The following is a 25450-nucleotide window of genomic DNA, read 5'->3' on the forward strand; positions in this document are numbered from 1 at the left end:
TTTGTTACAACATCTAGATGTGCGACGCCTATTTGTCAACTAAATGGTACAATAGCATGATAATCTACATATTCTTCTAGTTTAATTCAGAATCATCCACTCTAAATTTCTAGATTCCTGAGATCCATATGCTTTTACAGAATCTACAGTTGGTTGTTGTTTCAACCAAATATATTTTAGCTTTTCTACAAGTGTCAACTCATAACAGTTTTCTCACAACTAGAATTAGAGCTTGTTTGGTTCTTTTAGTCCAGGGACTAAAGTTTAGTTATGAGACTAAAGTTTAGTCCCTACCCTGTTTAGTTCTAGGGACTAAAAGTATTCAAAACACATTACCAAAATATCACTTAACATCTCCCGCCATTAGTGCAACTGAAATAAAGGAGGAGCAAAATGTGAAATTTATATGATTTAGTCCCTTTTAGTCATGCTTGAGGGACTAGAGACTAAAACAGTTTAGTTATATTTTAGTTCCAGTGTTTAGCAATTTAGGGACTAAACGTGACTAAAATGGAGAGACTAATCTTTAGTCCCTCAAACCAAACGAGGCCTTAGATTTGTAGAAGCTAAATATAATCAAACAAACCCTGTAGCTGTGGGATATATTAATTGACGACCCAACACGTAAGGTCTTGTTTGGATATTATTGTATTTATCTTAATTCACATGCATTGAGTTAGATTAGATTTAATCCACTTAATATATATAAATTGAGATAAATACGAGAGTATCAAATAAAGTCTAAGCGAGGTTGTCTTCTACTGTGGATCTAATCATAGCCCTCTCCTATCCTATAACATACTGCTATAGCTAAAAATTTATGAGAAGGCTCCACAGGTCCCATGGCGATAGGAAGCCTCGAGCCCTGCAACCTCTGGCCCACCGCTGGATCATAAATAATTAAGCTTCACAAGAGCCCTAGCAGAAGGTGAACAGGTCATTTAGCATCGACTTATGCTATCGAGTGAAGTTTAGAAAAAAAAAATGAGATGGATAAGACTACGGGGATAGTCTATGGAGGAGGTGGCCGACGGCACGTCAAGGAGACGATGTTAAGTTGGCGTTAAAAAACCCAGAAAAATACTACCCAATCTACCATTCTAAAATAAATTCTAAAATAAAGTTCTTTGTAACACACTTTTTCCGTCCACATTCATTTAAACGATAATAAATATAGATATACATATAAACTACATTTATATATTACCTAATAAACATATAATTAGTCTTAAACGAATTATATTTTAGAATAGAGAAACTATAACTTTATTAGAACATCTTCAACAAGGTGACTCAAAATAATGTCCCTAAAAGTAAAACATTATATCATTTAAAATGTTTAGGGCAGTAAAACCAAATTATGCTCCAACAATAAAGCACCAAATAGAAATGTTCTTATTGATGATGCAGTTTACAACGGACAATCATATCTGATATGAAATGCAGAGTACCAGAAAAGATCTAAACTGAGGGAAATTACGCCAATTGCGTTGATGATATTTAGATCTCATAATTAATTTAAATTGCAAACTAGCGAGTATGTTTTAGCACTTTTAGTCAGTTCATTATTTATTTATTTATTTATTTGCTTGTACAAAAAGAATATATGAAAATAAAAAAGAATTCTTCACCCATGCTTATCCACATCTGGGCTACCACGGGCATCGGCAACGCCAGAGGCCCAAATAGGCGTAGATTTTTTTTTATATATATAGCGGGTCTAAAATGTATTTTTTCTTATAGCGGGCCTAGAACGTGTTGACCCACAATAGAGAAAGGCACCACTGCCGTTTCCGTCCCGTTTGCTTACGTCACCAAGCCGCCGAGAACCAGAGACAGACAGAGAAGAAAAACTGCAGCCGCCGAGCTCAGCCTCAGCCGCCGCGACGGGGACAGGGAAAGATGGCCGACGGCAGTGCCTCCGCCTCGCCGCCTTCCGTTTCTCCGCACCAGTACCACCGCGACGCCATCAAGTCCTCAGGTGCACCCTCGCGCTTCTCTCCTGTCTCCTCCCGCCGGCGTCGCTTCGTCATCGCGTCGAACACTAAGCGCGCGCGGCCGTGGCAGAAGCCCTAACCTGTGTACTCCCTCCTGAGCTGGCGTGGCGGTTCTGTTGCTCCCGGAACCAGGAGCGGTGAGCGCGCTAAGTGCTCTACCGCCTACTGCTATAGCCTTATTTGGGAATAACTTCGCCTACACCGGGGTTCGATAACTGTTTGCTCGAGCAGTCGAGCTGATTAGAATCGGGACTCATCTTATTAGCAGGGTTAGGTGGTAAGGGACTTGGTTTGAGGGGGTTATTCTGCAGTGAACGAAACCTGGCGAATTGGCATGCCAAACAATTTGACACGTGTGACTGAAAATTAAGCAGTGGCTACCGCTACCTTCTGTAGGTAGCTGCTAAAGTCCCTTGTCAATAGACTCTTAAAGTTTCTTGCAGTGCCATGTTCACCACCACCACTAATATTGTTATTCGAATTTACGCTTGCTTGTGATTATAGCTGCATGCGAGTAATGAAACTAGGGTAGCACATTAACCTTAGATTGTTTGATGTTGGTGTTGAGGTAGAATGAGATTATATATACATGAACTCTGCAGCATCCTAAATTAATCACAGAACAAAAAAACTTATTACAACATCGCAGAAAAAACATGCAGCATGGTGCATCCTACTTATTGTGGATCTTGTTGCTAGTCTGCAGCCAGTATAGCCTCTAAGGCCTTTATTTGGTTATATGTGTGGTTGCAGTGCGTAATACAGCTGCTAATAGGAGGAGGGAACATGCCATTGCAATAGGGAAAGAAAGAAGGGAAGCCTTGATGCGTGCAAAGCGTGTATGCCGAGCTCCTCTTTCTGGCAGTGATGAGGCTGCAGGAGAAGAGGGTGACATGGTTGTTGATGAGGAGAAAGCAGATCTTGAGACTAGAACGACTCAGGCTGTTGAGGAGCTGAAATCTGCTTTGTCAAGCCAGTAGGCGCCTTCCATAAAAAAGATTTCAATTTATGTTACTATAAGTCCTTTCTTTCTTGGTGAACTCTTTAATAGCCTGAATGTCATACTGCTCTCCCTTTTCTCAATCAAATGAAAGCCATCAACGTTAATCATTCATAGTCTTGGTTTTGAGGTCTCTTCATGTATACTCCATCCACAGGAGGTCAAAATAGTTCGGTTATGATGCATTGACATGATAGTTTTGATAATCTTTTGAGAAACTCATTTCATATGTAAAGCACCATGTGGTCATTGATATGATTTACAGACTGGAACCCAATTGCACCGTTGCTTATTTGTTACCCTGCTTCTGTTTACTTGTTTTTGATATTTTTTGCCTTGGAAATTACGCACCAGGTAGCTGTAAGGGCTAAACTTAATTCAAGCACTCTGAAATTTAACTACTAGAATAGAATATGAAGCGCATATTAAAACTACTCCGGTTTTGAATTATATGTTTTACGGTTACTCTTAGGGGAAAAGGTGCACAGAATAGGAAGACAGAAGTGCTTCGTGCTTTAAGGCGTTTGTTGTCCCAGTCTGAAGTACCTCCAGTTGATGCAGCAATTAAAGCTGGAGCAGTCCCTCTATTAGTGCAGTCTCTGTCATTTGGATCGCCAGATGAACAAGTTGAGCACACTCCGCTTATTGTTCCATATCTCTACCAGTACAACTAAACTGAGTAAAGTTTGGGTGTGTTGATCATTCACATGATAATTGTATCACTATACTCAGTTGATCTTTTCTCTTATCAAGATTCTTCATGCTTTTTTAATTGCAGTTGCTAGAGGCAGCTTGGTGCCTTACAAACATAGCGGCAGGGAAACCTGAGGAAACTAAATCCTTACTTCCTGCTCTACCATTGCTCATTGCTCACCTTGGTGGTTAGTTTTCTTTTATTTGTTGGTCAAATGTACATATTGTCCATTTCCATTCACATTAATCTCCAGAATACACAATTATTAAGAATGGCTACTAGGTTGACCTCCTATAGAAGTCTTATCTTCCTATGTCTGTTAGAGAACAGCTCTACACTTGTCGCGGAACAATGTGCATGGGCCATTGGTAATGTTGCTGGTGAAGGAGCAGAGCTGAGAAACACATTACTTGCTCAAGGTGCTTTGTGGCCTCTTGCCCGTTTAATGCTGTCAAATAAGGGTTCCACAACAAGGACTGCTGCTTGGGCATTGTCAAATCTCATCAAGGTTGTATTGATTAAGTCCTTCTCGCTTGTTATGTCACAGTTGTCTCTTTACCAAGAGCATTCTAGTAGTTAGAAGAGATAAGATAAAGCCTTTCCAAGATGGTACTACTGCAACGGTTTACTCCCTCCATCCTATTTAAGTCAAACCATCATCCAATGTTTCACCAAGTTTGTTGAAAAGAACATGAATGTTTACAATACCAAAGAGGTAAATTGTGAAAACACATTTCATAATGCTTTAATGGAGCTCATTCAATATTGTAAATATTCTTGTCTGCTCAACAAACTTGGTTAAACTTTGACTTTCTTTTTTTTTTGAAAAATCCACTATATTTCAGGACAGAGGGAGTAGTTCAAGTCAATCCATATCTGCCCTTAAACATAAGTTCAAGCCATATCTGTTTTGGGAAGTATAGACTCTTTGAGTCTTTTCAAAAATTAAAATGTTTTAAAACCTTATATGATTTGTATATGCTAAATTGCTCCAACAGCGGGATCCCAATTCCTGATCTGAATTTCAAATGATGGCTTGTTTTGGTGATTTTAGATGCCAATTTAAAATATTTTAAGGGACAGTGCTATTTTAAGGTTGAGTCAACATCACACAAGTAGAGAATCCATACAAAATCAGACCACTGGGAACGCAGCTGGTTACTGAAGTCCTTGTTCGCTCTTGGATTTAATTGTTTTTTTTCTACATATTCTTGTAACTACATAACAAGCTTTCATTTCCTGAAACATTTGTTTCTCTTATATTCCAGGGGCCTGATTCCAAGGCTGCGAATGAACTTATTGGTATCGACGGCATACTGAATGCAATCATTCGGAACTTGGAAAAGGCGTATGTGCCACCTTATTGATTTTTTATTTTGCATTACTTCTGTGTACTGTCTAGCATTCAATAACTTGACTTTTGAGAACTCAAGTAGAGATATGGTTGTTCTGACTTCTTATGCTAGTTTCTCACTTGCTACAAAAAAAATACTAGTTATTTGTCCCTTGTTCTTACAGTCCCATGAAATCTGTTCATTTTAGCTAATTAGGGATAATATCAGTTCTTTCTTTGGTGGGGTATTTAGGTTCACTGGCATGTGACATGTATCTTCACCATAGTTGTTAAAGCGGTAAGGCGAGGTAAGGCGACCGACCCCCTTAAAACCTTTTAAGCGACAAGGCGTAAGGCAATGCGACAATAGTATTATAGTAGCACATATGATAGACAATAGAAATAGAATATAGGAATATAGTCTCAAATAGATAGGGACAATAGTATTATAGTAGCACATATGAGTGCAAGTTCAAGTGTTCAACATAAACCAACATCATAGACATAAAGTCCAACATAAATAATAAATAATAGTGATAGTAGAGTAGATATAATTCACAATTCCACTGTTAACTAAAACTGAGTGTTTGAGGGTAGCCGTGTCTGAGATAAACCGAGTAAATTGAGAGAGAGGAAAAAGATCAGAGAGGGGAGAGAGCGCAGAGAAAGCAGAGAAAACAGAGCAGTGGGAGAGAGCAGAGCTGACTGGAGAAAGTAGAGCAGAGGGGAGAGGGCAGAGCTGACCAGGTAGGGGAGGGGCTTGGCGGTAGGGGAGGGCTGGAGGGGGTCGCCGCGGAAGGGAGGGGCTCGCCGGCGCAGCCTGGAGAGCTCGCTGAGGGGAGGGGTCGCCGTGGAGGTGAGGGGGTCAGGGCCCAGGATACCTCGCCGCCACAGCCTGGAGACCTCGTGGAGGTGAGGGGCCGCCGCCGCCGCTGCTACAGATGGCGAACTCCAGGGACGGTTTCAAATTGCAGTTGCATGCGTGCTCACCCTATAGCACCTCAAGGCTCAAGGTGTCCTCATGGCGTCGCCTTAGAAGGCTTCAAGGCGCCGGAGCGACGCCTCAATAGCCAAAGTGGACGCCTTAGGCTCGGTACTAAGGCGAGCCGGATGCCTTGCTGGTACAGCGTGCCTTAGCGCTTAGGCGCCGCCTAAGCGACGCTTCAAGGACGCTTTAACAACTATGGTCTTCACTCCATTGCAGATCTTAGAAACATGCTGGGTGGGGTTATAGTAACATGCCCAATATCCTGATACTTTCATCAGTATGCATCCCATGCTGTGTTGTATATATTGGCTGCTTTGTGCAATTTTCTCTATGCAGTCTTATGTTTGGCCTGTCTCAAAAATATTTAAATTCTGCATGTTAATATCATCAACCAACTAACTAAATCTATCGAATCCCTGTGCTTGCTTTGCTCCTTACTGCTGCTGATGAATTGTTTTGGACCCTTCAGGGATGAAGAACTTGTAACTGAGGTGGCATGGGTGGTTGTCTATCTTTCAGCACTTTCAGAAAAAGCTACCAGCCTAATAGTAAGAAGTTCGATGCCACAGTTGCTGATCGGGCGCCTTCTAGCATCTGAAAACTTGCAGTTGCTCATTCCGGTATCATATCTGTTTCTTGATCGCATTTTTTCCTTGTGCCTATTCTTGGTTTCAGATTTTTTCCTAAAAAGAAACCGATTATTGGGACACTTTTTATTGCTAACTGTTGCACAACTAACTATTCTATATTCTAAATTGATATCTGTTTGTCATGATATTTTTGTATGATGGTGCTAATAATGATTTCCAGACAATACAGATTTGCCATTGATGTACATTGTATAAATTGACATCTGTTTATCAAGGATCATTTCTCTTGTAACTTTAGAATTATCTAGCAACATGTAAATGTATAGCACATGTATGTGATTTCACAGCACAGACAGATTGACTTTTCTACTTCAAAATAGGTACTTCGCGGTTTAGGAAATCTTGTAGCCGGTGATGGTTACATGGTTGATTCAGTCCTTATTGTTGGAAACAGTGTAACAGGTTCGCTCATGATTGGATAATCCTTTGTAGCTAATTGTATATGAGCACCATAATTTCACTTGTAATGATGTTTATCATCAGCTAACAGCTTGCCGTTCTAGAGTATGCGTTAGTCTCCAAGTACTAAGTTACTAACTAAATTTTGTTCCAGATCAAGCCTTATCAAGTCTTATCAAGTGTTTGAAGAGCGACCATAGGGTTCTCAAGAAGGTATGTTACCCTTTCATTTGCTGACTAAGTTTATTTTAATTTGGACTCTAAAAGGATAAATAATTCGTTGCTTTGTCTTGTATATATATATTTTTTGAACTGCTTATATAGGAGGCATCATGGGCCATGTCAAATATAGCAGCGGGCAGTTTTGAGCATAAGAAACTGATATTTGGTAGTGAGGCGACTCCTTTGCTGATGCACCTCCTCAGGACTGCACAGTTTGACATCCGCAGGGAAGCAGCATACACGCTGGGCAACCTGTGTGTTGTCCCAGCAGGCAGTGGTAACCCCCCAACTATAATCGTTGAGCATTTAGTTGCCATCGTAGATGGTGGAGCCCTTCCAGGATTTATAAATTTGGTGAGGTCGGCCGATATAGAGAGTGCGAGACTTGGGCTTCAGTTCCTGGAACTGGTAAGGAATCTGAAATTTGACTTGTCAAAAGCGTTCAGCCATATCTTTTGTCTACTTGCATTTTCATATCACCTCAATTCGAATTCATTTGGCAGGTGATGAGAGGATACCCTGACAGCCAGGGCCCAAAGCTCGTGGAGACAGAGGACGGCATTGAGGCCATGGAGAGGTTCCAGTTCCATGAGAACGAGATGATGAGGAATATGGCGAATGGTTTGGTTGATAAATACTTTGGCGAAGACTATGGCCTGTGAGTTGTGCCGCCGATACATCTGGGTAAACGTGGAGCTATTTGTGGGTTTGAAATGTAACGATCCTGGAACAGAAGGATGCGCCGTTCATCATGGTTTCCATGTAATTTAGCCCCTAATATATAGCTGGAAATGTGAATGTGTTGAAACTGACCGTGAGCTGGAGATGTTAAGTGTGGATACCTTAGATAGACATAGACTGACATCTTGCACAGTGCTTCCTCTATCTCAAAATATTTTTTCGTCTCGTATTTTAAGTGTGGAAATGTTGGAGATGCTCTTAGAGTACAAATATATGACTGATTAATCTGATGATGTTTATAATGTACCATAAAAACTAGTGTTTTTTGGTATATATTTGGTCTAAATTGAGATTGTTTAAACTCCTCGAAATATGATATGGAGACTTATTTTGGGATTGAGGGAGTATGAAATAAATAACCCTGCTGTTCTCTTTCTATAGCAACCATTTGACAATCCAAATTTGAAATTTGAACAGATTGCGGCAACACCTAGTTGTAAGGGTGTATGTCCTGCAATTGCGATGGTCAACCGCTAAAACACTTTCTGTTAGTGGCCTAATGGCCGTATGATTTCTAAAGAAGACGTATCAGTATCACCGTTGTTGCAGTAGCATGACAAATTCTAGCACCAACCAAACCCATTTATCAGCTAAAAAAACCCTGGTGGGCTATAGGACTAGGAGGCAGCAGCAGTGGTTTTGATCTCGTCTCTTGCTCGCATTTCGTCGAGCACGTCCCTGGCGGGCGGTGAGACCGTGGTCTCCCATTCCGCGAAGTCCTCCTCCACCTCCGCCGCCTCCTCCTGGAAGCCCAGCCGCTTCATCCCCCGCGCCATCACCCTGTACACGTACGCGTCCACGTTGAGGCCTCCCTTCCTGACGGCCGCCTCGTACACCCTCCACGCCGCGCGGCCCCTGCCCTTGGCCACCAGCGCGCGCAGCAGCCTCGTGAGCTTGTACACGTCCTCCTCCCCGTCCACGAACCCGCCGCCGCTCGCCTTCTCCTCCAGGAACGCCTCCACGAGCGCGTCAACGGCGGCCTCGGCGTCTCCCTCGCCGCCGGAGGGCGAGTGCGGCGCGGAGGACACGAAGGTGGCGTACAGCGCCGGGTCTGGGCGGTACCAGGGCTCGGCGCGGGCGATGTGGAGCGCGGCGAGGGCGAGGGACCAGTGGCCCTGCCGCTGGAGCTCGGCCATGGCGGCCACGAGGTCGGCCTTGAGGAGGCGGCCCAGGGCGGTGGCTGCTGCGGCCGAGGCAGCCGCCGGCGAGCGGTCGGCGGAGGTGAGGCGCTTCAGGGATTGGATCGCCAGGATGGCCTCCGTGGAGAGGGAGCGGCCGCGCTGGAGGGGCCCGCGGTTGTCGCGCGGCCCGCAGGTGATGGACACGGGCCTAGGCTTGTGACCGGCACTGGGTCCTGGGTTGGAACATGGGCTCCGGGTGAGGCGCGGGACCAAGAGGAGAGACGCCATTGGAGCGGAAGCAGGGAAGCCACGAAGCGGTAGGAGAAAGAGAACAGAGGAAGTCAGTGGATGCTGCGGATTTTGGGTTCCATGTGATTGCCTATCTTCCGTCTTTCAGTATCTGAGGTGTTTGGTTTTGAATAACAATTTTATGAATATATTTAATATAGTCTAACTAGACTAAATATATAGATGATGATTAAATATCGAGATAAATTTATTAAGTTTAACTTACTCATGATTAGGTTTAATAGATTCGTCTTCCAGTTTAGTGTTGTTTTTTATAACTACTTTTATAATTATACTGCACTTAATATTTCTAAACTTTAGCACATATTAAAATATCTATTTAAAATGGCTAAACTTTAGCACCATGATAAAATTTAGCACATAGCATCTAAACATGCTCTTATTCTTGTAATTAGGCTCCATTTAATACTTATAATTACATTCAAATATCTGATATAACATAAACTAAACTTTAGTCAAGGAAGCACTCCTTCATCTCCAACATAAGTTTTAAATGAAGTTGTATTTTTAAAATATAAGACTTTAACACAAAATGCCTCAATAGGGGGTTCTATTTCATAATTCATCAAATAAGTATAGAATTTAGATTCTCAGGTTCTAAATATATGCCCATAACGATAGAGCTCTATCCTCATTTTGTACATTATTCTAAATGTTACTAAATAATATGATATGTAACTCAACTGTTATATCTGCAAATGTTTTTGTGGCCCTAAACACTTCAAATCAGGTTATATTTTAAATTTTAAGACTCAAATATAACTTGTTGGAGATGCTCTAGTTAATGTCTAGTTTAGAAACTTAAATCTCTCTTTTAAGATTTAAGTTTCTAAACTAGCTATAAGAGCTAGTTTGGCAATACTATTTTCTCAAAAGAAATTATTTTATTTTTTCTTGGAAAATGAAAATTCCTTGTAGTTGGAAAATTAGTCCTCAGGGCTATTTTGACGATCCTATTTCTTAAGGAATTTTTATTTTTCTAAAGATATTAGTTCATTTTTTCTTGAAAAAAGAAAAAATGAATCTATTGAGAAAATAGAATTCTTAAACTAACCGTAATAAAGTTTTTAACACCATATTGCCTAATTGTCTCCCTTCCCGTTCAGATCTACTGCCAGCCTAGCCAAGCAAACTAACCGGCGGGAGAATAGAGAATAACCACTCCATGGCTTCCATCCGTTCCACGTCTCCCCAAAATTCTCATCTAGTCACCGGCCATTCGGTTGTGTCCATTGGCTGTCAGTCACTTCCAGTCCTAGCCAACTCCTCCGATGCTCCAATCATCAACACTCTCTACCTGTGTCCGTGTGCTCTGCTACTCTGCACCACCAACCAACCAGTGCTGCCCTCCGCCGATCCACTGACCTACCGCGAGCGCCAATGGCGACCGCCGCGGTCCTGGCCGCCACATTAGCGCTGTTCCTCCGCGCCGCCGCCGCAACGGCCGCGACGGCTGCGGCGGAGGCGGACCGGATCGGCAGGCTGCCTGGCCAGCCGCCGGTCAACTTCTCCATGTACTCCGGCTACGTCACCGTGGACGCGGCGGCGGGGCGGGCCCTCTTCTACTGGTTCATCGAGGCGGCCGGCGTGCCCGCGGAGTCCGCGCCGCTCGTGCTGTGGCTCAACGGCGGGCCCGGGTGCTCCTCCGTCGGCTACGGCGCGTCAGAGGAGCTCGGCGCCTTCCGGATCAACGCCGACGGCAGGACGCTCTACTTGAACCCCTACCCCTGGAATAAAGGTCCGATTTTGGTGCCTAGGCGCGCTCGCCTACTTTGATCTGTAGGTAGCGTGTTTGTCATGGGGATGATGATTGATGACTGACTGGTTGGGTTGCAGTGGCGAACATGCTGTTCTTGGACTCGCCGGCCGGCGTCGGCTACTCATACTCCAACTCCACCTCCGATCTGTACACTGCTGGTGACAACAAGACAGGTGAATTGGCAGAGTGGTTTAGACATTTGTCTAGTTCTAGGACTCTACATGTATTCATTATCCTGCTGCTGGCTGTTGTGATTCTTGCTCTTGCGAATTTTTCCGGCTAACGCTCTTCTGCAGCCCATGACTCGTACAATTTCTTGGTGAACTGGCTGGAGCGGTTCCCACAATACAAGCATCGCGATTTCTACATCACAGGAGAGAGCTACGCAGGTGAATTGCTGTCAAAACTGGCCAATTCACGATGGGGATTAAATTTTGCAGTTGTTAGCGTCACCTAGCAGTCACATTTACACTCCTGGATCCTAATTCGTCGCACTGGCTGTTTCAGGCCACTACGTGCCTCAGTTGTCTCAGCTAGTCTACCGGAACAACAAAGGCATCGAGAAGCCGATCCTAAACTTCAAAGGCTTCATGGTCAGAACTCAGATCTTTATGAATCTGTATCTTTTACTGATGTTCTGCTTGCTCATTTCTGTTGAAATGATAGGTTGGAAATGCGGTAATTGACGATTACCACGACTTCATCGGCACATTCGAGTACTTGTGGACGCACGGGCTGATCTCTGACGAAACCTACGAGAAGCTGCGGCTTGCCTGCCAGTTCGACGTATCTGAGCATGCGTCCAAGGAGTGCAACAAGGTCTTCGACATCGCCGAGGCCGAGGAAGGCAATATCGATGCGTACAGCATCTACACGCCGACTTGCAAGAAGACTTCACTCCACAAGCGCAGGCTAATCAGAGGAAGAACGGTATTACGGTAGTACACTTGCTTCGCTACCAACACACGACATTTCTTTGCTCTGAAACTGTAGCGCTTACTGTATTGTCCGCGCTTCTGAAAGTATAGTGCTTGTGAAGCATAAGAGTTCAAGTACCTCCTCCTGACACCACGCTTGGTTCAAATGTAGCCCTGGTTGCCCAGAGGGTACGATCCCTGCACGGAGAAGTACTCCACGAAGTACTACAACTTACCTGAGGTGCAGAGAGCTCTGCATGCCAATGTCACCGGAATACCGTATCCCTGGGTAACCTGCAGGTGTTTGTTCTGCTGGTTTTTTGTTTGTTTGTTTGTCTTGCTCTCATCACAAGTATGTATTTTCCTTTGATCGCCTCTTCCTTGTTAGTTGCACTAAACAACCACTGGTTCCTTGCAGTGACCCAGTGTATGATTTTTGGAAAGATTCACCGAGGTCCATGCTTCCTATCTACCGTGAACTCATCGCCGCGGGCATAAGGATATGGGTTTTCAGGTACGTTGAGTTTCTGTCAAGGACATGGTTTTGGGGCCCCCATTTGGAATGCGAGAATTTTTAGTTTTTCCAGTGAAAAATAAACTGATTCTTGTAAAATTCCTGCTGTGAAATTCCTGCGTGCAACAACAACAACACACACACACACACACAATAATTGAGCAGGCAATGTGTGTGGTTGTTCCTTTTAGATATGGATTGTAATCTCTTGCATTGGGCAATTTGGCAGTGGCGACGCTGATTCCGTTGTCCCGCTCACCGCGACAAGGTACTCCATTGACGCCCTCTTTCTACCGACTATCACGAACTGGTATCCTTGGTACGACGACGAAGAGGTTAGTCAGTGCAGTGGCACCGCTACATCCATCCATCCATCTTGACATTTTTTTCTTCACTCCCTTCGTGCTGGAATCTAACTCTGTGAACCTTGATTAGGTCGGTGGGTGGTGCCAGGTGTACGAGGGGCTGACACTGGTGACGGTCCGAGGCGCAGGGCACGAGGTTCCCCTGCACCGGCCGCGGCAGGGCCTGAAGCTGTTCGAGCACTTCCTGCGGGGTGAGCCCATGCCCAGGCCTGTAGATAGCGTCCAGTCGTTTTAGAACTGGTTGCTGTCTCCCCGCTTGGTGAAGGAGGAGACCTGGCTGCGCTGCGCATTCTTGTTGCTGTAAACTCATCCGTTGCCACATTTTACTGGCCAACGTGGTTTGCTTGTTCAATAATCAACATTAGGCCAGCCGTCACACTCCGCTGTTAGGATAGACTTTGCTGAAAATCAGAACGTAATGTTGCTCGTTTCAGTGAGCAGATTGGGTATTTAGCAATGTCTCGTTTTGACAGTAAACCATGCTTCAGTTTTTGTGATTTTTTTTTTCCGGTAGAAGGACGTTTTTTTTTGTTTCTGATTCTGTTTTTTTTTTTGGTTTTTTTGGGAGAGAGATAAGATGAGATCCTGTACAGTCAGCTCCGTCACTGACGTGTGGGTCCAACCCCACACGTTAGTAACGAAGTTACGGTGCTGCGGTCAACGTCATGTCGAAATTTACTGCAAACAGGATAGACCATGATCTTAGGTGTAAACGAGTCTTTTATTTATCTTTAGACCATGATCTAACTATAGATTTGTTAGGTTTTTTATAAAGTTGCATGAGCTGGTTTAACTGTTAATTATAATATACGATTGGACCATATAATAGGTATACAAGACTCACACGCTTACACCTAAAATCTACTTACACAACAGTCACCTTGTGGCAGTAGTTCGCCACTAGGCAGTAACATAATCCAAATGAAAAAAAGATAGACAAAACAAAAGGAGAATTCTCTCTTGATGGATAAAAGGAATGCAACCATATCATTACCAAGTCGAACCATTTAAAATTTGACTATTTTTTTTAAATATATTGTCAACTATATTCATTATAGAATATGTTTTTATATAGTATGTATGGTATGGTAATGTTATGTCGGCGTTTCGGACCCGGTGGACCCTCAACCGGACCGACTAGTGAATTTTGTGCCGCGTGCCCCTGTCCAGATGAGTTGATGCAAGATGGAACACAAGAGGAGGGATGAGGCTTATATTATCTTGCACCGGGGTGCTTGCAGTAGGGGTTACAAGCTTCGCGAGAGAGGGATCGGGTCCTAGGTCTCCTGAGGAGTCTACTGTTGCGGAGTGGAGCTCGATGCTTGAGTGTGTCCGTCTCCGTCGTCCTTGCTGCCCGTGCCCCTCCTTTTCCTGAGAAGGCCATGGGCATCCCCTTTTATAGATACAAGGGGATGGTCCAGCTATACATACGAGGGTGTTGCTATGTGCTAACGTGGCCTGCGGAGAAGTGCTTGGGCCCTGTAGAAGCGTAGCTGGCGGTGCGGTCCTCGGTCCTGCTGATGTTTCTTTGCCTTCGTAGAGAGCTTGAGGACTATTGACATCATGGACGCATGCGGGGAACCATCATTACCTGTTGCCGGAGTAATCTAGATGTGACTCCGGTCTTGTTCCTTCGTAGCCTGAGGCGGCTAGCTAGAGGTAGGGTAATGATGTATCCCCTGTAGCGTAGTCGGTCCGAGGCCGAGGTCGGGCGAGGCGGTGACTTCTCCTAAGGCCGAGGTCGAGGTCGGGCGAGGCAGAGACCTTCTCCCGAGGCCGAGGCCGAGACCGGGGTCGGGCGAGGCGGAGACCTTCTCCCGAGGCCGAGGCTGAGGCCGGGGTCGAGCGAGGCGGAGACCTTCTCCCGAGGCAGAGGCTGAAGCCGAGGCCTAGGGTCGGGCGAGGCGGAGCTCCCTGTCGCGCCCGAGGCTGAACTCGGGAGAAGCCGTGACTCACTGTTGTTAGCCTTACCCTGGTGGTCGGCACAGTAGTCGGAACGGGGTGAATAGTGTTGTTTTCCTATCAGAACGATCAGTAAAGGGGTGAAGTGACTGCGGTCACTTCGACCTTGCCAACTGAGGCGCGCGTGTCAGGATAAGGTGTCAGGCGATCCTTGCATTAAATGCGCATGCGATACGGTCGACGGTAAGACGATTTGGCCGGGGTTGCTATATGACAAAGTCTACCCGAGCTTAGCCTCGGACGAGCCGGGGGTGCGCCCGCTGCCTGAGGGGGCCCTCGGGCGAGGCGTAAATCCGTCCGGGACCACTGTTCTTGCTCGAGGTCGGGCTCGGGCGAGACGAGATCGCATCCCTTGGCAGACGAGGTTTTAGCTTTGCGCGGTGCTTACCAGCTTTTACGGTCTGTTTTGAAGATGTTTTCCAGCTATGCTTAGGAGTATTGGGGGTACCCCTAATTACGGTACCCGACAGTAGCCCCCGAGCCTCAAAGGGAGTGTAGGCACTCGCTTGGAGGTTCTACCGGATTTTTTGCAAGGGGACTAGCCTTTCTTGGTCATATTTTGTTCTGATGGGTGCGCGCGAGCGCACCCGTCAGGTGTATCCCCCGAGGCCTCGGAGGAGTGGTTTGACTCCTATGAGGTCTTAATTCTTCTTGTGATTCCTCGGTCGGCCTTGTTGTTCCCTCATGCGCCTGGCCGCAGCCCGGGTGCATGGTCAGGCTCCGAGTTTTTAAGTTGGTTTGTTGACGTGGTCAACAATTTGGCCGTAGCCTGGTGCGAGAGCAGCCTCCGAGCCTCTGCACGGAGCGAGAGGATGATCGAGGACTGTCTCAGCTTTTATTGTACGCCCCTTCGTCGCCTTTCCGGAAGGAGGAGGGGGGAACATGCCATGTTACCCTCGGTGGGCGCTGAACATGGTGTTTCCAGTGAGTTGCTAACGGGTAATCCGAGTGGACGCCCGAGCCCCATTCGATAAGGGTCGGCTAGTGGCCCAGAGGCGCGCTCCAAAAGTACCTGCAGGTGATTTGCTGGATCCGGGCCCATCTGATAGGGTCTGAGGGCTCGGTGCCTCCCTCCGGTGGGATTCCATTACAAAATCGTTCCCGCTGGTCTCGGAAATGTCTTAGGGTACCTCGGGAGCGTAGCCCGAGCCTTGGCCGTGTAACGGGCGTACCTAGGGTCATCCCTGACTCTGCATGTTCTGGGGCGGCTGTCGAATCCCTTCGAGGGGCCAGCCTTCAAACCCCTAATCAGTAAAAGGCTCGGAGCCCGAGTGCTCTGGGGCGGTCGCCGAACCCCGCGGGGCGCAACCTTCGAACCCCTGATCAGTAGGAGGGCTCGGGGCCCGTTTCCTTCGTTGCGAAGGACTCCTTCAAAATGTCCCGTTTCCCAATCCCTGCGGAGAGAGAGAAAGAGAAAGAGAAAGGAAAGGAGATATTTCAAAACAGTGTGGCACACCTTTTTTGAGGCAGTCATCATGACGGAGGTGAAACGGTGCCCGTCCGCCTGCCAGTGGAGACATGTGTCCTGCCAGGGAGTTGATGCGACGGGACGGGCGACTCGCAGGGTATCTGTTGCGCGTGCGCGAGCTGTTCGAGGAATGGAACACGGGTGCGTCGTCTTTATGCTGTAGGAGAGGGCTCCCCCGCCGCTTCAGGGGAGGATGCGAGCCTGTAGGTGGGACCAGGGCCTGATTGGTGGTTGGACCGCTGCCTCCGCCTGTTGCGGCAATTACCGCCGGTCCGCCTATGGTCATACCAGCCGTCGCGTCTATCCCCACGGCTGACTAACCCATGACCGCCGCACTTAATTGGCACTGTTGGGTCATGCGCGGGGCTGCCTCGAGTCGCTGCACGGGTTCTGTAGTCCCGAGAAGACGCGACATTGGCGCATGTGGCGGTGTGGTTTCTCTGCACGCGGTAACCGGTGCACCGGTTACATGACAGGCGGGCCCGGGCCTCCATGTTGGACCGCCAGTTGCAACAAAGCTGAGAAGGTGTACAACCGTGGGGCGGTTGCACGCTTCTTGCGTGGCGGCCCGCCCTTTCGACCGCTGGATTCGGCGAGGATGAGAGAGCGCTTACACGCGGGGTGGTTACATGCTTCGTGTGCGGCGATTCGCCATCTTCGCGTTGCGGGTCAGTTTGTATGACATGTGGGACCTAGCCCCCATGTCGTAGGGCGAGAACCCTGGAGCACGTCGGGGGAGACTTCGCCCGCGATGTTTCAGGGCGTGAGTGGGGAGATCTGCCTATAAAAAGGGACCGATCTCCCGGGCAGTAACCATGCTTTGCTCCTCTCGTCTTCTTCGCGCCCCTCCACCTTCCGGGCCTCCAGATGGGGTGTGCCGGTGTTTTCTGGCGACCTCACCGCCGGAGAGCTCGTGCCCGTGGCGATGCCGGTGGTCTTGCCTTCTTCTTGCGGCTGTTTAGAGGAGTGCAACTCTGTGGGGGTTTGAGCTCTTCCGCCATTGCTCGGCTTCAAGGATTTTCATCATGCAGCCCGACTGCATTCCCCCACCAATGGTCATCCAGAAGGATGACCACCAGCCTCGTGGTGGGGAAGGGCGAGCCGGGCTGTGGCCTCCCTGCCGCCCTCAGCTTCAAGGATGTTCATCATCCGTGTTGGGGGCGAGGGCGAGCCGAGTTGGGGCCCTGCCTTCCGCATGGGCTGGCGACCCGCTTCTTCCTCCAGCATTTGGGGGAGAAGGGCGTTCACCAGCCTTGCAGAGGAGGCGAACTGCCACCTGCTGCCTAGTCAGGGTGTGGCAGTCCGTCCACCGCACGGGCGACGGTCGCGCTGTGCGCAGGTTGGCCATGTCCACGGCCTGTCTTGTGCCGCCGGCCACGCCGGGGGGTCGTACAAGACGTCGTACGCCGCGGGGGCGGCGTCCGCATCCCTGGATGGCCTTGTCCTCACTCCCGTAGCGACGACGGGAGCGAGGACCTCCTTGTGCGCGCTGGGGCGGCCGCCATTCGCCGGTGCGGCATTGGAGCGCAGGTGGCCGCTATCGTCGGTGCTGAGGTGGTGGTGGCCGCCATAGGCCCATAGGTGAGGCTTCTCACCGCAGAGGTGGTTGCCTCTGCCGACGAGACCATCAGTGCCACCTGCGGGCGGACCTCCGGCTCTTTGGCTTTAATAGCTTGTTCTCGCCCCCCGTGCGGGGACGCGGGTGAGGGCCTTTTCACAGTAGCGTTTGCCCTAGGGCAATCTTTGCTGCTGTCTAGCCGCCCGAGGCGGAGGTCGTTGTCGCTGCTGGTGTAGTGGTCACCGGTGAGCCGCTTGGAGCTCGTTATCTTGCAGCCCTTTCGGTGTGGAGGTAGTTCATTCCTGCGGGAATGGAGCTAGATCCCGTTTGATAAGGGAATGTAAGAGCAAAATGTAATTGCCTTAAGTACTAAGGCATCTGCTGCAGGTCGGAAAAAACCGCCGAGGGTGCTGCCGACATCCAAGTCTATGTAGCATAGTTGTCCCAAGTATGTGTGTTTGTTTTCTGTGGCTGCCGAGGCCTGAACATTTGGGTATTTGAGTATAAAGCCGTGTTTCTTTCCTCTTATTTCAAGCATTAGGACTTGTTCGGTAGCAGAATCACTTATCCGAGCGTGAGCTACACTTCGTGGAAGGTGATGAGTGAGGTATCCGTATCCCGGAGGCGTAGGAGTCCCTCGGCTCGGTCGGCCTTGCCATTCAAGGTCTCTCTCGTCGTTTTTAGGATTCCGCTAATGATATAGTCGAAAGGCACGAAGGTCGTTTTGGTGGAAAACTTTTCCGAGGAAAATTTTGACGCAGAGGGGGTTCCCCCCTTTTCAGACCCCGAGGCGACCGCTCGGGCCGAGACCCTCGCAGAGGGCCTGGTCGTGGCCGACGGGTCTGCCCGGTCTGCCCAAGCCATGGACTCACAGCAGCGTGCCCGAGCCGAAGGTATGTTTTGCCCGCTTTGTGACTTTGGTTTAGCTTCATCCTGCTCCTCGTGTCTGAAGAACATCGTCTGGCTATCTTCAGGGTTTGAGGTGGCTCTTGACGAGTCCGTCAAGAACTGCAAGGAGCTTGCCCAGGCGGCCGAGCAGAAAGAGGCCGACCGCATGGCCATGTCTGAGGCCATCTCGGCCTTCTGTCGGACCTTTGGCCTCGACGACGTCCCCTCAGGTAGCTCTCCCCAGAGTCTCCTGCGGGCCTTGGGCGGCCACGTGTGCAGCAGACTCCGCGGGGCGCTGCACCACGGTGTTAGGCGGGCCTTCGCCGTCTCGCTTCCCACTACGACGTGGATTTGGAGCGGGTCAGCGAGGGCTACTGCCTACCTGATGACGAGGACGCCGCCCTAGCCGAGGTCCAAAGGCTTGATGCGGCTACCGAGGGCCCAGGCGCGGTGTTGGCTTCCTTTTTTGAGGTGGAGATCCTTCCGCCTAGGTCACCGTCCGAGGCCGGGCCAGATTCCGCCGCAGGTAGGAACGGCGCCGAGGGTGCTGCTCCTCCCCCTGCCGACACCTGAGCTTGTGGGGAACAGTTTATTCTAAGTATGTGTATGTTTCTCGCGGCCGCTGAGGCCTAAACATTTTCAATGTTAGAGTATGAAGCTACGTTTTCTTTCCTCTAGCTTCGAGCATTAGGACTTGTTCGTCGGTAGCAGAATCACTTATCCGAGCGTGAGCTACCTTTCGCGGAAGGTGATGAGTGAGGTATCCGTATCCCGGAGGCGTAAGAATCCCTCGGCTCGGTCGGCCTTGCCGCTCAAGGTCTCTCTCGCTCGTTTTTAGGGTTCCGTTATCGATATAGTCGAAAGACACGAAAGTCATTTTCTACCCGAGCGTTAGGACTTGTTCAGTAGCAGAACCACTTATCCGAGCGTGAGTTACCTTTCATGGAAGGTGACGAGTGAGGTATCCGTATCCCGGAGGCGTAGGAGTCCCTCGGCTCGGTCGGCCTTGCCGTTCAAGGTCTCTCTCGCTCGTTTTTAGGATTCTGTTATCGATATAGTCGAAAGTCGTTTTGGTAGAAAACCTTTCCGAGGAAAATTTTGACGCAGAGGGGGTTCCCCCCTTCTAGCCCCCGAGGGGGGTCGGTTTTTGCTGAGGCAAGGCCGATCCTCCCTTGTCAGCTAGACTTTTAATTGTACATGTAAAGGGACCGAGGTACATGAACGACTTGAAACACTTTAAGGGTAAAAGCAACGTAGTTGTTCGATGTTCCAAGCACACTTTAAGGGTAAAAGCAACGTAGTTGTTCGATGTTCCAAGCGTTGTTGTAGACCTCGCCTTGATCGTTGGCCAGCTTGTATGTTCCGGGCTTCAAGATTTTGGCGATGATGAACGGCCCTTCCTAGGGAGGAGTAAGCTTGTGGTGCCCTCAGGCGTCTTGTCGTAGCCGAAGCACCAAATCTCCCACCTGGAAGCCTCGGGGCCGAATCCTTCGGGCGTGGTAGCGTCGCAGAGACTGCTGATACCGCGCTGAGTGTAGCAAGGCTACGTCTCGAGCCTCTTCTAGCTGGTCCAATGAATCCTCTCGACTGGTCTGGTTGTTTTGGTCGTCGTATGCCTTTATCCTCGGGGAGCCGTATTCTAAGTCCGTGGGTAGGATGGCCTCGGCCCCATAGACTAGGAAAAACGGTGAGAAACCCGTGGCTCGGCTCGGCGTCGTCCTCAGACTCCAAACCACCGAGGGTAGCTCTTTTAACCACCGCTTGCCAAACTTGCTGAGGTCGTTATAGATCCTTGGTTTTAGCCCCTGCAAAATCATGCCATTAGCGCGCTCCACTTGCCCATTTGTCATTGGGTGAGCTACGGCGGCCTAGTCCACACGGATGTGGTGGTCTTCATAGAAGTCTAGGAACCTTTTCCCAGTGAACTGCGTGCCATTGTCGATGATGATAGAGTTTGGGATCCCAAAGCGGTGGATGATATTTGTAAAGAACGCTACCGCCTGCTTGGACCTGATGCTGGTTAAGGGTCGGACTTCGATCCACTTGGAGAATTTGTCGATGGCGACCAGCAGGTGCGTGAAGCCCCCGGGTGCCTTCTGCAAGGGGCCAACGAGGTCCAGACCCCACACAGCGAACGACCAAGTGATAGGTATTGTTTGTAGAGCCTGAGCAGGTAGGTGTGTTTGTCTCGCGTAGAATTGACACCATCGGCAGGAGCGTACAATCCTAGTGGCGTCGGCCACTGCGGTCGGCCAGTAGAAACCTTATCGGAAAGCGTTTCCTACGAGGGTCCGAGGTGCCGCATGGTGACCGCAAGCCCCCGAGTGTATTTCTTGTAACAGCTCTTGTCCTTGGGCGACGGATATGCATCGTTGGAGAATGCCTGAAGGGGCTGCGGTGGTACAACTCCTTTTCATCACCCAGCAAAACGAACGACTTGGCGTGCCGAGCCAGTCGCCGAGCTTCGGCCTTGTCGAGGGGCAGCTCTCCCCGGAGGAGATATTCTAGGTACGGGGTCTGCCAGTTTGGGACTGGTGTGACCCCATTCCGCTCCACCTCGACACGCAGGGCCTCACCTTCGGCGGCCGAGGGTACCTCGGGCTGGGCCGAGGTCTCCTCGGGTTCGGGCGCGTCATTGAGTTTGACGGATGGTTGATATATGTCCCTAGAGAAGATATTCGGGGGAACCGTTGTTCGTCCTGAGGCTATCTTAGCCAGCTCATCTGTAGTCTCGTTGTACCGTCGAGCAACATGGTTGAGTTCCAGCCCATAGAACTTATCTTCCAAGCGCCGAACTTCGTCACAGTAGGCCTCCATTTTTTGGTCGCGGCAGTGAGAGTTTTTCATGACTTGGTCAATAACGAGCTGTGAGTCGCCACGGGCGTCGAGGCGCCGAACCCCTAGCTCGACAGTGATGCGCAACCCATTAACCAAGGCCTCGTATTCGGCCACGTTGTTTGACACCGGAAAATGGAGGCGTATTACATAACACACATGTTCTCCGAGGGGTGAGATGAAGAGCAAGCCGCGGCTGCTTCGGTTTTCATCAACGACCCGTTGAAGTACATGGTCCAAAGTTTGGCCTGGATTGGGGCCGTTGGCAACTGGGTGTTAGTCCATTCGGCCAGGAAGTCGGCCAAGATTTGGGATTTTATGGCCTTCCGAGGGGCAAATGAAAGTGTTTCCCCCATGAGTTCCGCTGCCTATTTTGCTATCCTACCCGAGGCCTCTCGGCACTAGATGATCTCTCCCAGGGGGAAGGATGACACCACAGTCACCGGATGAGACTCAAAGTAGTGTCGCAGCTTTCGCCGTGTTAGAATCACTGTGTACAGTAGCTTCTGGATTTGCGGGTAGCGGATTTTCGTCTCGGATAGCACGTCGCTGATGAAGTAGACTGACCTCTGGATGAGCAGTGCATGCCCTTCTTCTCGTCTCTCGACTACGACCGCAGCGCTGACCACCTGAGTAGTTGCGGCGATGTAAATCAAGAGGGCTTCTCCCGTAGCGGGGGGAACCAAGATGGGCGCATTAGTAAGGAGTGCCTTTAAGTTTCCGAGGGCTTCTTCGGCCTCAGGAGTCCAAGTGAAGCGCTTGGCTTTCCTTAAGAGGTGGTACAAGGGCAATCCTTTCTCGCCAAGGCGCAAGATGAAGCGGCTCAGAGCCGCAAGGCATCCCATGACCCTTTGTACTCCTTTTAAATCTTTGATGGGTCCCATGTTGGTGATGGCCGCGATTTTCTCTGGGTTGGCCTCGATGCCTCGTTCGGAGACGATGAACCCTAGGAGCATGCCTCGGGGGACTCCGAAGACACACTTCTCGGGGTTGAGTTTCACGCTCTTCGCTTTTAGGCACCTGAATGTCACCTCAAGGTCAGAGAGGAGGTCGGAGGCTTTCCTTGTTTTGACAACGATGTCACCGACGTAAGCCTCGACCGTTCTACCGATGTGCTCTCCGAACACATGGTTCATGCACCTTTGGTATGTTGTGCCTGCATTCCTCAAACCAAATGGCATAGTAGTATAACAATACATGCCAAAAGGTGTGATAAAAGAAGTCGCGAGCTGGTCGGATTCTTTCATCTTAATTTGGTGATAGCCTGAATAGGCATTGAGGAAAGACAGGGTTTCGCACCCAGCGGTGGAGTCCACAATTTGATCGATGCGAGGCAGAGGGTAGGGAACCTTGGGACATGCTTTATTTAGCCCAGTGTAGTCTACACACATCCTCCACCTCCCACCTTTTTTCTTCACAAGTACAGGGTTAGCTAACCATTCTGGGTGGAATACCTCTTTGATGAACCCTGCAGCCATTAGCTTGTGGACCTCCTTGTAGGAAACGGGTGACGCCTAAGAGGGGGGGTGAATTAGGACTTCTAAAACTTTTACTAAACTAGTCCACAATTAAAACCCTAGAGCAAAACCTATGCAAATAATCAAAACTAGAATGTGCAAACTCGGTTTTGTCTAAGTGTTGCTATCTCTACCGCAAAGGCTAAGTTTCAATCTACACTAACTAAGTATGACAATAAGATTGAAACTTAAATGCTTAATATAAATGCGGAATGTAAAGAGCTAAGTAGAGAAGCAAACTCTCGTGGAAGACGCCGGTATTTTTACCGAGGTATCCGGAACCACGCAAGGTTCCGACTAATCCTCGTTGGTGCCCCTACGCAAAGGGAAGCCCACGCGAGGGCCAAGCACCACGGTCGAGTAACTCCGTAGAGAGCCACGGGCCTTCTCCACGCGCAAGTGGTGCTCCGCTTCCGGCTCCTCTCGGACGCTCCCCGCCGTCTCCACTATCGAGCTTCCAGCCGAAACGCCGCGGGCCTCGTTCCCTCCGGTACACGGTGGCGGCCGTGACACAAACGCGGTTGTCACGGTCTCGCAAGACTCTCGCCCCACTCGGTACAATTACAACGACTCACGCAAGAGCCGAGGGGTTGTGAGGTTTATCTAAACTCACTCAACAATCTAGGGTTCACCTAGAGCAAGCGCTAAAGCGGTCTAACTAACCTAAGCACTTCGCAAAGCACCTACGCTAATCACCGAGTGATTCTATTAAGCACTTGGGTGTTTGAGCTCTTGGAAATATGCACTATGTGTATTGGTATGTTGCTTGGGCTCTCACACTTGATAATGGCCGGTTGGGGTGGTATTTATAGCCTCCACACCCCCAACTAGCCGTTGGACAGAAAGCAGCAGCTTTCTGTCGTCGGGTGCACCGGACAGTCCGGTGCACCACCGGACACTGCACTGTAGCATGTCCGGTGCGCCTATCCGTTGCTCTGACAGAGCAGTCGACCGTTGGCGCGCACAGGCTTTTCACACCGGACAGTCCGGTGTGCCACCGGACAGTCCGGTGGTCTTTTCTCCGAGTGCCACCTGGAACTAGCCGTTGGAGCTGGAGTTCCTTGGTGCACCGGACAGTCCGGCGTGTGGGCACCGGACAGTCCGGTGCACCTTCGCACAGACAGTCCGCAGCAGCACACTTGGACTTTTCTTGGATCTTCTTAATGTCTTCTTTTGAGGTGTTGCTTTCCTCAATTCCTTAGTCCAAGTAATTCTTGCATCCTGTGAACTACAATCATAAACACTAGCAAATGCGTTAGTCTACAGGTTGTGTTAATCATCAAACACCAAAACTCAATTAGTCAAATGGCCGGGGTCCATTTTCCTTACAATCTCCCCCTTTTTGGTGATTGATGACAACACAACCAAAGCAAGCAAATAATACAAGTAATTTAATTAAAATATGCAATCTATTTGCTAAGATGCATGATTGTCCCCATAATGTGATATTATGGACTTAAGCCTCCCCCTAACTCCATAATTCACTTACTTCCTATTTTTGGACCAAATAACCAAAACCACTTAAAAAACCATTTGTAGATATAAAATTTAAATTGGTGGTGTTTGGTGTTTGATATAGTTTTCATTGCTTTGGTCCCTAAACTTCTCCCCCTTTGGCATCAACCACCGAAAAGGAAGACATTAAAAGCATGTAGGAAGTAAATAAAATCTTGCCCTCATCAAGAATTGTATCAAATGATATCACTAGAAGGATATTAAATTAAACTATGTGAATGATACCACTTGAAGGAGTCCTCAAAAGATTACTCCCCCTAAATGAGTTGTCTCCTTTAGAAAGAGTTTTTCTCCCCCTTTAGAGATGAAGAAATACTCCCCTTGACAGAGATCCTCTACTTAGGAAAAAGCATGTGAAAATTAGAGGTGCAAGACATGATTTGAAAAGACTAACTTCCCTTATGCATAGGTAACAGAAAATGAGTTAACTACTTACGCATTTTTAGCAACATGGAAGCATAGGATATGAAATATAGTCTAATCAAATATTGGAGAAGACATGTAAATAATACTGAATGTAGTCTCAAAAGATACCAATTGAAGATCAATGGCGAGCTTGAGAGATATGAAAGTTCTTGGAGATTTTGCAGTGGAAGATTGTTGTCTTTCTCCGGGGACTTTATTTTCCTTACAATGAGACTATCACATGAAATAGACTTGAAAAGGTGTTAGTCTCAAAGTGTTAGATTATAGAGTAA

At 48.5% G+C, this 25450-nt stretch overlaps 3 protein-coding genes across 6 annotated transcripts; 2 read left to right on the forward strand and 1 right to left on the reverse strand.

Annotated features, from left to right (window-relative positions):
- Window positions 1–1797: 1797 nt before the first annotated feature.
- LOC100281383 (importin alpha-2 subunit) lies at window positions 1798–8279 on the forward strand. The gene is given in 11 exon segments (NM_001154301.2): window positions 1798–1981; window positions 2751–2973; window positions 3470–3623; window positions 3776–3878; window positions 4015–4199; window positions 4960–5039; window positions 6482–6632; window positions 6983–7064; window positions 7216–7274; window positions 7386–7691; window positions 7787–8279. Coding segments are annotated over 11 exon segments (1581 nt in total). The 5' UTR covers window positions 1798–1902; the 3' UTR covers window positions 7946–8279.
- A 93-nt stretch (window positions 8280–8372) lies between these two features.
- Window positions 8373–9514, reverse strand: LOC542158 (thylakoid assembly 8). Its single transcript, NM_001111780.2, has one exon. The coding sequence runs from the start codon at window positions 9431–9433 to the stop codon at window positions 8642–8644; it is 792 nt and encodes a 263-aa protein (NP_001105250.1). The 5' UTR covers window positions 9434–9514; the 3' UTR covers window positions 8373–8641.
- Window positions 9515–10642: 1128 nt separating this feature from the next.
- LOC100273202 (uncharacterized) lies at window positions 10643–13544 on the forward strand. Of its 4 annotated transcripts, none has more exons than XM_008656339.4 (9): window positions 10643–11192; window positions 11291–11386; window positions 11510–11602; window positions 11721–11806; window positions 11880–12151; window positions 12303–12419; window positions 12549–12644; window positions 12874–12979; window positions 13080–13544. In XM_008656339.4, exons 1-9 carry the CDS (start codon window positions 10835–10837, stop codon window positions 13242–13244), a joined length of 1389 nt encoding a protein of 462 aa, XP_008654561.1. In that variant the 5' UTR covers window positions 10643–10834; the 3' UTR covers window positions 13245–13544. The 4 variants fall into 4 exon arrangements, 3 of the variants coding, with proteins under 3 accessions (XP_008654561.1, XP_020397540.1, NP_001352616.1); NM_001365687.1 differs by having other exon boundaries at window positions 10701–11192; window positions 11880–12143; window positions 12303–12430; window positions 13080–13483; NR_158572.1 differs by having other exon boundaries at window positions 10756–11192; window positions 12303–12430; window positions 13080–13441.
- The last annotated feature ends 11906 nt before the right edge of the window (window positions 13545–25450 follow it).

The sequence above is a fragment of the Zea mays genome, chromosome 8, assembly GCF_902167145.1.
Source record: "Zea mays cultivar B73 chromosome 8, Zm-B73-REFERENCE-NAM-5.0, whole genome shotgun sequence".
NCBI classification, from domain to species: Eukaryota; Viridiplantae; Streptophyta; class Magnoliopsida; order Poales; family Poaceae; genus Zea; species Zea mays.